Source organism: Mixophyes fleayi, chromosome 2, assembly GCF_038048845.1.
Source record: "Mixophyes fleayi isolate aMixFle1 chromosome 2, aMixFle1.hap1, whole genome shotgun sequence".
In the NCBI taxonomy this organism is placed as follows: domain Eukaryota; kingdom Metazoa; phylum Chordata; class Amphibia; order Anura; family Limnodynastidae; genus Mixophyes; species Mixophyes fleayi.
Genome location: NC_134403.1, coordinates 84652512 through 84669838, shown reverse-complemented (window position 1 = coordinate 84669838; position 17327 = coordinate 84652512). Strand labels below are relative to the sequence as shown.

The following is a 17327-nucleotide window of genomic DNA, read 5'->3' as shown; positions in this document are numbered from 1 at the left end:
GTTACTGCTGCTAAAGCAGCTGCACAAAAACAAATTGAGTAAGAGCAAGTATGTAACATGCAAAATGTTTATTTACCTGATATACAACCATTAATAGAAATGCAAAAGGTTTGTGATTCACAGGAAGAGACCAAGGGAAGATGTAGGATGCTCACAGGATGAGTTTGGCATGTGGTGCAGCTCTGAAATTAAGACTGTTGCCCTCAGATCACTCTTTCCTGCATTGGCACAAATGTCCCATGAATTGGTAATTTGGCCATGATAAGTCTGATAAAGTCCTATTTGGAAAAGGACCCAATATTGTTTCAGTTCCTGCCTCTGAAGTAAGTAAAACAAATGATCTAACAGTGAATTACTGGATCTCAATCAGCAAACAACTGAAGAAGTTTCATGCTGCTCTGATTGGTCTGTATGTGTGTATGTTAGGGGATTTAGATTGTAAGTTCCACTGGGGTAGGGACTGATGTGAACGAGTTCTCTGCACAACGCTGCAGAATTAGCGGTGCTATATAAATAAACATGTTCTAGTGCAGGGGGTGTTACCCCCAATTCAAAATATGCCACACAGTTGCCCCCAATTCAAAATATGCCACACAGTTGCACCCCAATTCAAAATATGCCACAAATTATGAGAATGTTGTTATTCCACAGGAAATGTGAGAAAAGCAATATGAGAATTGAATATCCATATGTTATATTTTAAAAGTTTATTTACCCATGATTCTAAAAGTTATGGCTTCCTAACATCCAATACTGTGAGTATTGTTGATTATCTTGTTACAACTGCATTGACTTTTTTTCCTTTGTTTGTTCCCTCATCCCTCCCTAGCATCCAAAGGATCATATTATTTGTGCAGTAAGAAGTAGTATGTTGCTGGATAGCAACAGAGAGAGGAACAAGATGAATAAGCAATGTTTTTAAAATGAAAGTTGAATAAACAGGTTATGCTTAAATGCTTATAATGTTTAAGCGTTAATAAAGTATATATTGACAAATTAACTGTATTTGTTTTAGCAAAAGTTACTCAAGTTCTTCTGCTGAGATCTATGTACTGTATTTTATCTTGCAAAATATCTAGAAATGTACCCCATGACAATGGAAAGATGAAGCTGTAGTTAGGCCTACATGCTGGTAAACATGTTATTGAGGGAGGTGGGTGGGCCTATATGTGGGGTGTTATGATTGGTTAATATATATTAATGACACATTTATTTTGTGGTTTATTCTTATAAAAGAGATGTAAAATTAATTATTACCATTGTCTAAGTTAATGGTCTACACCAGTGATGGGCAAACTACGGCCCGCGGGCCAGAACCGGCCCACTTAGAGGTTCTATCCGGCCCGCCAATATTTTAAAAAAATTCATTAAAATATGCATAAAATTATTAGGGCCAACCCTGTGTGTCAGAACCTTCATTTTTATGCCTTCCCAGCTATTTCCTCCATTACACTTCATCCTCCTTCCTAAAAGGACACTTCGTATGTCAATCACTCAAACACCTAATGGCTGAAAGTCATGTGAGAAGAGATGGGCTGGGCCATATACTAAGGCGGATTTCAATTGGCTGCTGTGTTGTCAGTTAGTAGCTCACCAGAAAGACGGATCTGCAACAACCTGCTGAAATAAGTGCTGTGTCTGTATGATCGCTGCACTTATAGAGGTAACACTGCTATATAACACCCTCCCGTCCCATTCAAAAAATTTGTATTATATATTTCGATATTTGAGTTTTTTAATAAATTATATTGGCCCGCCTAAAATTTTTCTTTTTTATTTGGCCCGCTCCTGAAAAAGTTTGCCCATCACTGGTCTACACCATACATACAATATAAACTGAGCACATTCTGAAGAGACTTTATTCTTGAATTATTCCATAACAACAGTCCTGGTCAGTGGGTGTGGGGTAATAAATGGTTGAAAAAAAAGAAAATGAATGAAATGCGATTTTACATTGGTTAACTAGTGACCCAGCAAGCCCGGGCTGCCATTAACAGTCTGGGCATGCTTGTAGTACTAAAATCACCTGCATACCCATGGCTGCCAGGGCACACTGGCACTTGGAAAACCACAAGTTTCAGCATGGCCTGACACCCAGGGCCACTGGGCCCTGTAGAACACCAATACAAAATGTAAATAAAAGACAACTCTCATTCAAATCACAACATTTTATTAAAAAAAATAAACAAAACCCATTTATACTTACCCACTCTTTTATTCTTTCTTCTGTACGATCCAGTCTTGTAAGCTTTGAATTCAAATTGAGTTATTGAAAATAAAATACCCCCCCAAAAAATTCAAAGTGTCTTTGCAAAAAAAAAAAAGTCTTGTCTGCCAGCTTTATCACCAAAATAATCCAGCTGGAACATGGTTAGCAAAACAAAAAATCTCTTCCAGACACCAAAACTGCTTCTGAATATAGAAGCAACCTGCCACATAATGAAATTCTAATAGCCAAAAGGTCTGTTTATAACCTGAAGCTTGCATTTCTGACAGCGTGGGGAAGAGTAACTGACGTCAGTGTTTTCCCTGCTGAGGGTTCACATGCTATGGTGCCAACAGCCCCAGGTGGCTAAATCTAGGACTTGTTGTAGGAAAATCAGTGGGGACCCCACAATGTTTGTTCTCCTAATTTACCTCTGACCAGCACTAGGGTTATCAGTAACTATTTATTACCCCATACCCACTGCCCAGAAGTGTGGGAAGAGCCCTGGTACTAGCAGCATAGGGCTGGGTACCCCTACGGAGGGGATCCACATTTTTTTGCAAACTCTAGATTTACTAGGGAATCCAGCAACTGTATATTCTTATTCTATAAAAATATGTTACCCATCATCTGACAATAAGTAGCAAAAATCTGTATCTTTGCCTTGGTTGGAGGTCCATGTTCTATCAAGCAACATTTTACTTTATCATTAATATCTGGCCAAGATGGGGGATCATTAATGTTTATTGAAATAGGCCAATTGATATTTTGTATTCCCTGAACAATTTCTGTAGAACTGGATTTATCTTTACTAGTTTTAGATGGTGTTGTTGAAGTAGAGGTGGATTTTCAACCATTCATTGTTAGTTTCACTACCTCCTCACCATACTTGAGTGCCAACCATTTCTGAACCAGTAATATTTGCACACTATTATTCTATCAAACCCATTAACCATTTAAGAACATGTTAGATGATTCAGAACTTTCTTCTTCTTTCAGTTTCCTGCTTCACTTGGTCATGCTTAAGTCATGTTTCTGACCCCATAAAATTACACAAGATTTTGCCATAAGCATAACGGAAGTAATGGCCCAGGAATCTCAAAGTGAACTCACTGCAACTGATCACCTTGTCTATTCTCAGTGTATAGAGGAGAATTATACTCCAGATTGCACTCTAAAATATTGGGTTCTTAGAGGACTAGAGGGTGGTTGATTAAGATCATATACAGACCTTTTCTAATCTTTTTATCAGTATGTATATAACAGATTCTCCACAGTATTTTTTTTTTTATAAATAAAGGGGTCTAGTTATTATTATTTATTTATTTATTTTTGCCCCACTGAGGTGAAAAAGGTATTTTTTTTAAAATGTTGCTTAAAAAAATCAGCTTGAGGGCCATAAACGGAACATGCAATGTAAGTTTTAATTGAATTATTCATATTTAGTCATAGCAAAATAGTCATCATTAGACAAGAAATTCATGGTATACGTTATTGGACTGATAGTTTCAGAAATTAGCAACATTTAGTTGGTGATACGAATGCTATTTAGAGATAAATTATCACATTTTACTGCTGTACTGTGTTTTGTTGACAATTACATACAAGCTGGTTTGGGTGCTGATCGACACAACAAATAGTCAGATATGACAGTAGGCAGGTATGATAGAGGGAGGTAGTAGAGCTTGCAGTCCCAACCAGGAGAATATCTTGTCCAGGGGTAGACAGCAGTCAGAGCATGTTCCATGCAGTCTGTGACCTTGTGAACTTTTGGGCTGGCAGTTCTTACTAATGCTTCCAATACCTTCATATCTGCAAGTACACCAGAAACAAGAGTTAAACCATATTAGGTGATGCATGACTCATGCTTAGGTGGATTTAGAGGTAATCAGTGATGTTATGGTATAGCTGTTTTCATTAAAATGGAAAAGTTGGGATTTAACTACATCCAAATGGTAAAGATGATTATTCATACTTGGGAGACTCCCGCATTTTGCGAGAGTCTCCCGGACTCCCGGGTGAGTGTGGCAATCTCCCGAATTCTGCCCACTTCCTAGTGAAGTGGGCAGAATTAGATCCCAAACGCCGCGATTCCCGGTGAATCGTGGCGTTTGACACAATTTTGGCCATCCCGCCCCCTTCACGCCCCCCTCCACTGGCTTGCTCCCGGAAGGGAGTTGAAGAAAGTGGGCAAGTATGTGATTACTATGGGCTTCCTTATTGCCTTGAGGTACATTCTGCCATTCTTGCCTCACAGCTATTCAACCTGTGAAATCAAAGTTTCATATACTAACAAGCACAGATTGAAGGTAGGATCACTAAATTATGGTAGAATAAATAATCTGGGGAAACAGGGATTTCACTGTAGGTTATAGAATAAAACTTAAGGAGAGTTGAAGGGAAGCATTACATATACCAGTTTTATAATAAAGTAATGCACGCCAGGAAGCAAACATACTTTCAAGTACTTTTGTTTAATGGTCATGCACAGGCCATTATTACATGCATCCCAACATTGCAATCTTTGGAATATGGATTGGAGTCTAGCGCCCCTTCTCTCTCATGAAAACACTCTTGCACTAGAGCATGCACCAGTGGCAGCTGCATGTGGCACCAGCTCACCATTGCTTTGCACAGAGAGAGACATTATACAACAGATATTACCAACATTCAAAGCAGTTGTAACTAATGTTATAGATGTATGGCTACTGGGAAAGTCCCCAGAATCGGGACTGTCCCACCTAAATCAGGAGTTTATTTTAGGAGATTTTTGGGAACCCATGATATGTGGGAAAGACTAGGAAGTGCTTTATTATACTACTATCTTTGTGTTATAGTATCATACGCATGGTAATTCCATTGTGTATAAAAATGTGAAAGTCAATGACTTGAAAATTTGGTACATAGCCACATATTGCTCCTGATTCATTAAGACACACAAATAGAACGTATTTTGCTTTTTTATTTATTTATTTATAAACACATGTAATTCGGGGCATACACATGTCAGGATCTGAAAAAAACTTTTTGTTGAATACGGGATAGGTATGGACTCAGAATACGTATCAAAAATTAATCAGGACCACTGTTGGGCTTAGAAACTGTATTGTGTTTAGGTTGCTGTATGAAGGGAAGGTTTTGAACATTTTCATTTTACCATTGTATATGACAGTTTCAGTACTTGAAAAAATTATTGCAACGCCTGGGATAGCTGCTCATTGGTAGCGTATCACACAGGTTACTTATATATAGATTACCCAACCCTATATATTTTAGTTATGAACAGCAGACTTGCTGTAGTGAAGTCTATTTAAGGACACACAGATTTACTAAACTGCGTGTTTGAAAAAGTGGAGATGTTGCCAGGGCCACCTTAACTACTTTATGGGCCCCCGGGCAATGCAGTGTACTGGGCCCCTAAAAAAATATATATATATATGTATATATATATATATATATATATATATATATATATATATATATATATATACATAAATAGTGTGTGTGTGTGTAAAAAATATATATTTGTATGTAAAAAAAAACGTGATTATATATATAATCACTTTTTCATATATATATATATATATATAGGGGCCCCCTTAACTAACCTTAAGTCCGATCCTTTTCTTTTTTCCGCGCCGCTGAGTCTCTTCTGCCCTCTTCCGTGCTGTGGTTGCAGTGAATGCTGGGCGTGACATCACGCCCAGCATTCACTGCGAGCACAGCACGGAAGAGGGGACCAGGGAGGGAGCCGGATCACCGCTGATGTGACCGCAAGGTAAGTATTAAAAAAAATAGGATTCGGACGGGCCCCCCTTGCCTGCAGGGCCCCCGGGGCACCTGCCCATCGTGCCCAATGGAAGAGACGGCCCTGTATGTTGCCTATAACAGCCAATCAGATTCTAGTTTTCATTTATTAGTACATTCTACAAAATGACAGCTAGAATCTGATTAGTTGTTATAGGGAACATCTCTACATATATATATTATCATCATCACCATTTATTTATATAGCGCCACTGATTCCGCAGCGCTGTACAGACAACTCATTCACATCAGTCCCTGCCCCTTTGGAGCTTACAGTCTAAATTCGCTAACATACATACACACACAGCCAGAGAGACAGACTAGGGTCAATTTGATAGCAGACAATTAACTACTAGAATGTTTTTGGTGTGTGGGAGGAAGCCAGAGCAGCCGGAGGAAACCCATGCAAACACAGGGAGAACATACAAACTCCACACAGATAAGGCCATGGTTGGGAACTGAACTCATGATCAGGGCTGCCAAGAGGAATTCAGGGCCCTGGTACAACAACTTCATGGGGCCCCCCTTATAGTTGAGCATGTAAAAAAAAAATCATCATTGGGGCATGGCTAGCAGGTGAAAAGCGCTAGGCCACCTCCTACAGAACTAAAAACCTGCATTGTTGTGTACACCATTGGCACAAGAGTGCAGTGGCCGCTCGCCGGAGCGTGACATATCTCCCACCACTCGTGACTTTCAGGACATCTAGCACCATAGTTTACTATATAAACAATGCAGTGTGTAAAGAAAGAGTTCAGTCTTGGCCTGCCCCTTACATTGGGCAGAACACTCACCAAAAACTGGGATTGTCCCAATAGAATCACAACATTTCACAGACTGGTCTCTCCTAGCTGTTCTTGTCACTTTTACGACCTGTGGCTACTGGTTTCTCTAGTTGTGGCTTATCTGGTGTCACTCATCGGACCGTGAGTGCCTCTGCTCTGGTGCGTGGTTCTCTATCCTTCCTGCCGGCGCCTGTCCTGAGCAGCGGCCGTCCGCCATCTTGATGGACTGCGCATGCGCAGCATCCATGAACTCTTATGACCTTGCTTTTAACCTGATTGGTGGATCAGTCACCTCTCCCTATTTAAGGCACCTGTGGCCATTGTATCGTGGCCTGATCTTGATTCTCATTCCCTGTGAGTCTCTGAAGGTGTCTCCTGTGTCCTGCTCGTATCTTCAGTTTCCTGCTGGATTACCTGCTCTGCTCATCGGCGGTTCCCATACCCGCTACTGACTCCTGTGTCCTGCTCGTGTCTTCAGCTGTCTGCTGGATTACCTGCTCTGCTCACCTGCGGTTCCCATACCCGCTACAGTCTCTCAGCTCTCCTGCTGTGCCTGCATATCCTTGTTGGACAAGCTTCTCTACTCAGCAGCGGTATGCATACTTGTTATTGACTATCAGCTGTTATCCTGCATATCTGCTTTGGACAAGCTTCTCTACTCAGCAGAGGTATCCATACCCGCTATAGACTATTAGCCGTTACGCTGCATATCTGTTTGAACAAGCTTCTCTACTCAGCAGCGGTATGCATACTTGTTATTGACTATCAGCTGTTATCCTGCATATCTGCTTTGGACAAGCTTCTCTACTCAGCAGAGGTATCCATACCCGCTATAGACTATTAGCCGTTACGCTGCATATCTGTTTGAACAAGCTTCTCTACTCAGCAGCGATATGCATACTTGTTATTGACTATCAGTTGATATGCTGCATATCCGCTGTGGACAAGCCTCTCTACTCAGCAGCGGTATACATACCCGCTATAGACTATTAGCTGTGACGCTGCATATCTGTTTGGGACTAGCTCCTCTGCTCTCCAATTGTATTATACAGTATAGACTCTTATCAGTACTCCACTTAACCGCACCTGGACAAGTCCTCACCTCCTCGCAGTGGTACAACTTGCTGTACGCAGACCACTGACTCTCCCGCTACCTACCTGCACCTGGACAAGTCTTCTCATCACAGCAGTGGTACAACTTGCTATACGCAGACCACTGACTCTCCCGCTACCTACCTGCACCTGGACAAGTCTTCTCATCACAGCAGTGGTACAACTTGCTATACGCAGACCACTGACTCTCTCGCTACCTACCTGCACCTGGACAAGTCTTCCCTTCACAGCAGTGGTACAACTTGCTATACGCAGACCACTGACTCTCCCGTTACCTACCTGCATCTGGACAAGTCTTCTCATCACAGCAGTGGTACAACTTGCTATCCGCAGACCACTGACTCTCTCGTTACCTCCCTTCACCTGTTCACGTCCACTCTGCTCTCCTTGCTTGAGACCTGCCGTTCCACTAAAACTGCAAGTCGCTGACTCTCCTACCAGTACAGCTGCAAGTCGCTGACTCTCCTACCAGTATAGCTGCAAGTTACTGACTCTCATCTATTCCATTGGCATTCTCTCTCCATCTGCTGTTATATACGTTCCTACTATTCACCCTACTGCCCAGAGGACCGCTGTGTAAACCCCGCCCCTCTGGTAAGCATTATCAACTGGTGAATCCTGGGCAGAACTCCTAGTGCCCGTGACATCTGGATCCTGGAATGTTGGGGACCCTTTTTAGAAAAAATAATGGGTACATTTAGAAAATTACAACCAGCACCCACGATTAATAATTAGGCCTTCCTCCAGCCCCAACATTAAAATAATAGTATTCTCATTTAATAAATAAACCTATATCCCTCCCTCCAAACAGCCCCAGCAATAAATTAACGGTATTTACATTTCATAAATATACCTATTTCCCGCAACCATCACTGCCATTAAATAATTCATAGGCACATTTTCCCCAAACTCACCACCACATTCAATAGCCCCAAGCCACCCCATCTTAAATTAATAGCCCCACTATTAAATTGCCCCACCATCACTCCACAAACAAAATTGCACCCAGTAATTAGCCACCAGCTACCTCACACTACATTTCCACCAGCCCCTTGTGCCATCACACACACACACACACTACCACAAGCTCCCTGTTCCATCACACACACATTACCACAAGCCCCCTGTGCCATCACACACACATTACCACAAGCCCCCTGTGCCATCACACACACATTACTGTGCCCATTCATCATCACCACACTGTGCCCCCTTATGATCACACTGCACCCTTCATACTGCTTTTCCAGCCTTCACCTGGCCCTCCTTCATCACACCGTGCCATGCTGCTTCCCCCCTTCATCACACTGTGCCATCCTGCCCCCCTCTCCTTCATCACTGTGCCATCCTGCCCCCCCTCTCCTTCATCACTATGCCATGCTGCACCCCTCCTTCATTACCCTGTTCCATCCTTCAGAGAAATACATGTTGCCCACTAGTATCAGCATACTATACTAGTTTATATAGCTCCAGAATTATTAATAGAACATCTGAGAAAATATTAATGATATATATGTTCTAATTAATACTCTCTAGTATCTTGACGGGTCAATATCTGTCATCATTTAAATTATATTAGTAATAAAGGAGGATTAAATAGTTAGATCATGGGAAGGTTATGCCATATATATTAATACAGGGAAATATAACTTTATATTAATATACTACAATATTCCCACATTATTCAAAGGCTAACCAACCCTATATATAATAATCGGATATATAAATCACACACAGCAATTCTTTTAAATTGTGTTTTTATTGCACATATCACTAATATTTCGCTGTTTTTATATATAATAATTCAAATATGATACAATACAAACAATTTGACAATTCTTTTATTTTATTCAGAATAAAGGTTATGTTTTAAACCCAAAACCTTGGATCTCTGTAATATTTTGTGAAATAAATTAAGACATTGAGTGCATCAATGCAAATCCAGCGTCCTCTCTTTCTCTTTTGCCTCTATATTGTCAATGTATATTGTGCTGTGGATTGCACCTTATGCTAACTTAATGGTAAAACAGAATGGTCTGTAGAATAAATATAAGATAATTTAATAGCAAAAGTCTAATTAAATTACACACTAGTGCGACATATCACTCTTCTCTTCCTCTGTGCCATCCTGCCTCCCCCCTCTTCTTCATCACTATGCCATCCTACCCCCCTCTCCTTCATCACTGTGCCATGCTGCTCCCCCATTCATTACATTGTGCCATCCTGCCTTCCTCCCATTCCTTCATCACTGTGCCATGCTGCCCTCCCTATCCTGCATCACTGTGTCATCGTGCCCCCCCCCCCTTCAATACTGTGCCATCTTATCCCCCTTCATCTCTTTGCCATACTGCACCTCCCTCTCCTTCATCACTCGGTGCCTTTGTTTTCCTCCCTTTGCCTGGGTTCCTTTATTTACCTTTGCATTGGCTTCTTTCATCTCTTCTCTCTTCTGTCTTCTGTCCTCTGGGTCCTCTCTGCGCCGCTCCTCACTGAATGTCGGGCGTGACGTCATCACGTCATGCCCGACATTCAGTGCCAATGGAGCAGAGAGGTAGGAGAAGGGGCACCGGCGCCGCGATCATGTGAGTATTTTTTGTTTAGTATCCTGCTCCAACCACCAACTGAGGGGGCACAGGAAAAAAAAAAAGAAAAATGAAAGAAAAAAAATAGTTTGGCGGCCCTGCTCATGACTCCAGCGCTGTGCGGCAGAAGTGCTAACCACTTAGCCACCGTACTGCCCCAATTCTGGTTGTGGATGTGTATATATAGTTTCCTATGCATTGGCCATTAGGCTTATAAGAAATAATAAGTGGTCAAGAATGGCCTTCTCTTTGTATTAAGGAAGGAATAATAAGATCTAAATTTAACAACTTACAATGCTGATAGTAGTGCTCGCCGTAGCTCTTCTTCACTGATGTAGGGAGATTATCCCACAGATGCTTCAAGTTATTTTCATGTCTATCAATTGAGAGAGTCATCTGTGTTTGAAATCCGCCTGGTTCAATGATGGAGACTTTTACACCAAATTCACGCATTTCCCTTCTGCAGAGAAAAAATAAAAATAAACTATTATTAAGAAAGCAAGATGTATATTTAAGGACACCTTATTTAGATTTAATTTTCCATATTCTACAGTTACTGGTTTCGGGAAAGCCATTAAGCCAGAAGTAAGTGAGGGAGGTTAAACATTGAGAAGATGCTGCCAGGCAACCAGACGCACAGGGAGTGAGCACAGGTGGCTGTCCTGGGGAGACAGCGGGATGGCGCCTGACAGTATACCCTCCTCTTCTCTTTATCTGTTGTTGAAGGAATCTCTTAAGTAGTAGGGGGGCGTGTAGGTCCTGTTTGTCCTCCCAGGACCACTCCTCCTGGACCAAATCCTTTCCAATGGACGAGGAACATCCGAGAGTCCAAGATCCGACTGATCTCATAAGCAGATGACTGGACGAGAGAAGGACGAGAAGGAGGCTGAAAGAACTCGTTGAGCACTAAGGGCCATAGTAAGGAGACATGGAAGGTATTGTGGCATTTGAGAAAAGAAGGTAGTTTTAATTTGTAACATACAGGGTTAATAACTTGAAGAATAGTATAAGGACTGATAAATCGTGGGGCCATCTTCATGGAACTTTAGGCTTCAAATCTCTGGTGAACAGCCAGACTTGGTCCCAAACTGCCAGGACAGGTATGGGCCTCCGTCGACGATCTGCAAAGGTCTTATGATGTTGGGTGGCTTTTAATAATGCTGCCTTAGTTTTATACCAAATAAGAGAAAATTCCCGAAAGAGAATGTCAGCAGCCGAAACCGTGGAGGTAGAAGATGCAAAGATATCATGAATGGTGGGGTGAGCTCCAAACACAATAAAGAATGGGGGAGAAGCCTGTGGATTCATGGACATGCTGGTTGTGGGAGAACTCACGCACCTTCCAGTAAATTACACCATTCTTCGAGTGCGGCTTTAATGGCAAGGAGCTACTTATCTCCAATTCTATAGTTGCTTTCACTTGGAAGGAACTGTCTGGAGAAAAACCCACAAGGAGTGTGTATACCAGAAGAATATTATTGGAAAAGAACGGCTCCGATACCAACAGTGAAGGCATCAACCTCTAAGAAGAAGGGTTGTTTCTGATCCGGCTGAGCAAGGACTGATGCAGAGGAGAATGCCTTTTTAAAGTGGCAAAGGTGGTAACGGCCTCCATGATAGGAGCAATGATGGAGGAAAAGTCTTGAATAAATTGTTGATAGTATTTTGCAAATCCAATGAATCTCTAAATACCTTTGAGACCCTAAGGTTAAGGCCAATCAAGGATAGCAGATACTTTAGTGGGATCCATCCGTAGTCCCTCGCCAGACACAATGGGCCTGATTCATTAAGGATCTTAACTTAAGGAACTTCTTATTTAAGTCTCCTGGACAAAACCATGTTACAATGCAAGGGGTGCAAATTAGTATTCTGTGCTACATGTGCTACATGAAAAAACAGTCAGTATTTAACTTATGTGCAAAACAGAATACCAATTTGCACCCCTTGCATTGTAACATGGTTTTGTCCAGGAGACTAAAACAAGAAGTTTCTTAAGTTAAGATCCTTAATGAATCAGGCCCAATAAATACAAGAAAAGAGCACTTCAAAGACACATTTTTCTATTTTGCAGTAGAGATGGTATTTGCAAAATCTCAGTGAGACTTCTTTGACCTGTTCACGATGGGAGACAAGATCTTTAGAAAACAACAATATGTCATCCAAGTAGACTACCACGGAGGTATACAATAAGTCCTGGAAGATATCGTTGACAAATGATTGTAAGATGGCGGGGGCATTGCAAAGGCCGAAGGGCATCATGAGGTACTCAAAATGCCCGTTCCTGGTATTAAAAGCCATCTTCCATTCATCACCCCTCTTAATACGAGTCAAGTTGTAGGCTAAAAATCTGGGACCCACTGATTCTGTCACAAAGGTCGGAGATAAGGGATAGTGGATAGCGATTCTTGATGGTGATGCGGTTGAGGGGGAGGTAATCAGGACATGGACATAGTCAACCATCTTTCTTTTTAACAAAGAAAAACCCTGCCCCAGCAGGAGAAGAGGACTTCTGAATGAACCCTGCTGGTGAACAAGGTGCACAGGGAATATCCAGAAGGAAGGTCAGACAAGCTGGGTCGGTAACAGTTAGGCAAAACATCTCAAATTTTCATCAATATATTAGGACATGGCAAGTGTCTCAGCTTGGCTCAATGGATAGGTCTGACCGTTGGAAATGGGTTGGCCAGGAGTTAACACGATAGAGCAATCCCAGGGGCGATGAGGAGACAGGATCTCAGCTTCAACTTTGCTAAAGACGTCTTGGAAATCAGCATACACAGAAGATAGTGTAGCCTCCATCAAAGTGGAATGGCCTACCACCTGAGGCATAGGGGAAGGGTCCCCGGACATGCATTTATGACGACATTCCGAACCCCATACTATAACCTGAGCACAATCCCAATCCAATTGAGGCAAATGAATCCAGAGCCAGATTAACGCCAAGATGAGGGTGTTAATGGATCTAGGCAATACCAGGAACTGAATAGCCTCACTATGAAGAGCTCCTACCATCAGCCGGACGGGAGAAGTGACGGAGGAGATGGAACCGCTGCTGACGCGATTGCCATCTACTGCTGCAAGTGACAATGGCTGAGGCAAATATAGTAAAAGATAGTAAAAGGAATTTGGAGCCACGAATCGAGAGCGAACTGCCGAAATGAAGTTTCCCGAGGAGCCGGAATCCACAAAGGCTGTGGTGGGGAACGATCCTTTAAGGGTGCTCAGGGTGACGGCCATGAGAAGTTCTGAGGTGTCTTTAGAATAGGGAGTAACTGTGGATTCTCCTAAAGCGGCCTCCCTACCATCATTTAGGAGGAGGGCTTTCCCGGTTTCTTAGGGAAGGTCCTGAGGAGGTGCCCGGAATCTGCACAGTAGAGGCAGAGTCGCTGCTTGAAACATCTCTCCCCTTACTCTGGAGACAGCCGGGAGCGTCCAATTTGCATAGGCTCCTCTTGGGGCAGAACGGGATTTTGAAATTGTGGTGCTAGTCGTGGAACAACACGCCTGGTAATAGAGCATTCCTGTGTGCATTCCACGCAGGTTCACTTTGATATATAGGGAAATGAGAGTGTCAAGATCCGGAGGAAGATCCCTTGAAATCAGTTCGTCTTTGATCCGGTCGACCAGACATTGCCAAAACTTTGCAACCAGAGCTTCAATATTCCACTTTAATTCTGATGCCAGGGTCCAGAACTGAACCGCGTATTGTCCCACAGAAAGGTTACCTTGGCGAAGATTTAGCAGACTCGCAGCAGCAGAAGCCACTATCCCCAGATCGTCAAAGATCCTCTTAAAGGCTTCAATGAAAGATACAGAACTACCAAGAAGATGGTCATTTCGTTCAAATAGGGGGGAGGCCCAGGCAAGGGCTTGGCCAATCAAGAGGGAAATTATGAAGGCCACTTTGGTCCGTTCGAAAGGGAATGCCCCAGGGTTACACTCAAGCTGTATAGCGCATTGATTCAAAAAGCCCCTACACTGTTTAGGATCTCCATCGAATTTCTCTTGAGCCGGGATGCGCAAATTGTAAGAGGAATTGAAGGCAGTGACCACGCTGGAGGATGTTGCTGCAGAGGAAGTTACGGCCGGAGCAGCGGGCAGGGAACACTACAAAGCGTCAAAGCGGGTAGCGATTCCTTGGATACACTGAAGCAGGTGGGCCTGAGTCGTCTCTTGTTGTTCAACTCGCTGGGCAAGATGGAGGAGGAGGTCACAGGCTGATGGTTCACCAGTCCCCTCGGCAGTCATGGCCAGAGTATACGGTCACAACTGTATGTTGCGTACCTGCTAGCGTTGGCACAACATGCAAGGAAGGTGCGGAATCTAACGTACCCCTGGTTTTCACCAGGGACCCCCACAAGGAGGTTTGGACTCTGCTGCAGCAGACATGCAGGTCGCGGTCCTTCCTCAAGTCGTATAGCGAGGCACGAAAGGAATGGTCAGACAAGTCGATTCGGTAACAATGCTGGCGAATAAGGTGCACAGGGAATATCCAGAAGGGAGGTCAGACAAGCCGGGTCGGTAACAGTTAGGCAATGTGGCACTAGGGAGATCCAAAAGAGTAGTAAAGATGGTCCGGGTAGAAAAGGGTACATGAAGGCAGGGTAGTCAAGACAAGCCAAATGGTTACTGCAACGCTGGAGCAGGAGAGAATACCTGATACTCTGGCACTAGAACATGGCTGCAGCTGCCTTATAAATCCTAGGCAGCCAATGAGAAGGGGGGAGGCGGCAGCACTGTCATCGGCCGCCGCCGGAGGTTCATAGTTGCCTAGCAATGGGACGCGTGTGCGCAGAAGACTGGTCCATCCCCCTGGAAGTTCCACGTCTGGTTGCCTGACAACCAGACGCGCAGGGGGTGAGCACAGGCGGCCGCCCCGGGAAGACAGCGGGAAGGCACCTGACACAGTGCTTTGTGCCTCCTGAGTAACCCGAGTCCTGACATCTGTGACTCATCCGGTGCCTCGTATCTCCTGAGTAACCTAATCCTGACACCTGTGATTCCTCCGGTGTCTCGTGTATCCTGAGTCTTCACACCTGTGACTCTTCTGGTGCCTCGTGCCTCCTGAGTACCTGAGTCTTTACACATGTGATTCATCTGCTGTCTTGTGCCTCTTGAGTTATCCAGGTATCATGACAACAGTGATTTTACCTGCTTCTCCAGCCTCAGAATCAGACTTTTCCTCCGGTCTCTCAACACTGACTCTTTGAACTTTATTATTATTATGCTATTACTGCCATATCCTGCTGACATGTACTTACCGCTTATTGCATCCTGAAACCTGTGTAACCTGTGTTAAATTAAAAACACTTCATTCCACTCCTTGCGCTCTCTCAGTGTTTTTTATATTTGGAATCCTTTGGCTGCTATAGGCGTAGACTTCTACCATCTGTTCTGGGAGTTCATGTCAGCACCGTCGGCTATTACAATTGCAAAGCTTTCTTATTCATTTCAGTGGGGTTTCTTGCTTCTGTTTGACATTGTATGGTAAAAATGGGTACTACATGGTTCACACACACTGGGGCTAATTCAATTCGGCTGCATTATTCTAGGAATAACGCAACCTGCGCACTATTACCGTTAGTACAGTAAAAGTGTGCAGTATTACCATTAGTACGTTAATTTTAACTCTGATTTTTGCTCGTACCTCTTGGGGCAGCGAGTAAAAATCTGGGTTAAAATTGCCGTATTAAAGGTAATAGCATTAACGCTGCGTTTATCCTAGACTAACGTGGCTGAATTGAATCTGCCCCATTAAGTATTATAGCATTATTATGCTCATAGTGGAACAGCAAAACATCACTTCAAAGTCCCACCTACCATCTAACTTTAACATCATGCCCTTTATTAATTTAAACTTTTCAGTTGTTCTGCAAAATTACTGCTTTATTAGCCAGAATTATGTATTTAATAATGACAGCATGGGGAGACATAATTTTTCTTATTATGAGTTACTAGTATATTTGAAGCTTTATTACATTAATCAAATTGTGCTTAGAAATGTGCTTATGACAGATGTGTCAAAATATTTACCATTAAAAGTATAGGACGAAACCCAATCTCCACTACCTCAGAGGTGCTGGAAAATTCAAGACCTGCTGCAGCGCACTCTTCTGCATAGTAGGGAACATCCCTGTAAATACATCATCTGTAGATAATTTACACATTTAAATAATCTGGTCCCTCAAAATTAAATCTATTTTTTGCCTATGGGTGCAAAAGTAAGCACACTCCTGAGGCTAATCCAAACTCAGCAAGGTGTGTACAAACTTTTTGCAGCCCCCCCAGACAATGACAAGATGGCATGCAAATGTATGAACTTCCCCGTAAAACTGTGCAAATGCACAAAATAAGGCATATTACATCACAATAAAGCATTTGCGCTGCAAATGTGCGGTTCATACACAACCATCATTGTCTAGTATACCTGTGGCTATTCAAGTGAGGTAGGATTTATTTAATCATTTTATAATGTTAAAGTATTGGTGACACATTTAAAATGATAACATATTGTACTTTATGTCAAATTAAAAATATGACAAACATGTCTAAATGTTCATGTGTTTTTATAGTTTTCATTTAAATACTACTGTGCATGTAACAGGTATTAATGTACTAAATATAAATACATTAAGGGTTATTTAAAAATTTTAAAATTTAAAAACCACACCTCGAATGCAGTTTGGTGACATCACAAGCCTACATTTGCGCAATTTCATTTATTTTTACAGGGAAGTGTAAGGCTTTGTGGGCCAAGATGGTAGCAGACACATTTCTAGGCACACTTTAAACAATGTAATACGAATCTTCCAACACACAAAAGTGAAATGTGAT

General features: G+C 42.5%; 1 protein-coding gene across 1 annotated transcript in view; it reads right to left on the bottom strand.

Annotated features, from left to right (window-relative positions):
• Positions 1–3625: 3625 nt before the first annotated feature.
• LOC142141209 (retinol dehydrogenase 7-like) overlaps positions 3626–17327 on the bottom strand; it is an 83965-nt gene continuing 70263 nt past the window's right edge. Inside the window, exon 5 of the mRNA XM_075199431.1 lies at positions 3626–4018. Coding sequence (XP_075055532.1) covers positions 3804–4018 — 215 coding nt within the window. The 3' untranslated portion in view covers positions 3626–3803. The remainder of the gene's footprint in view (positions 4019–17327) is intronic.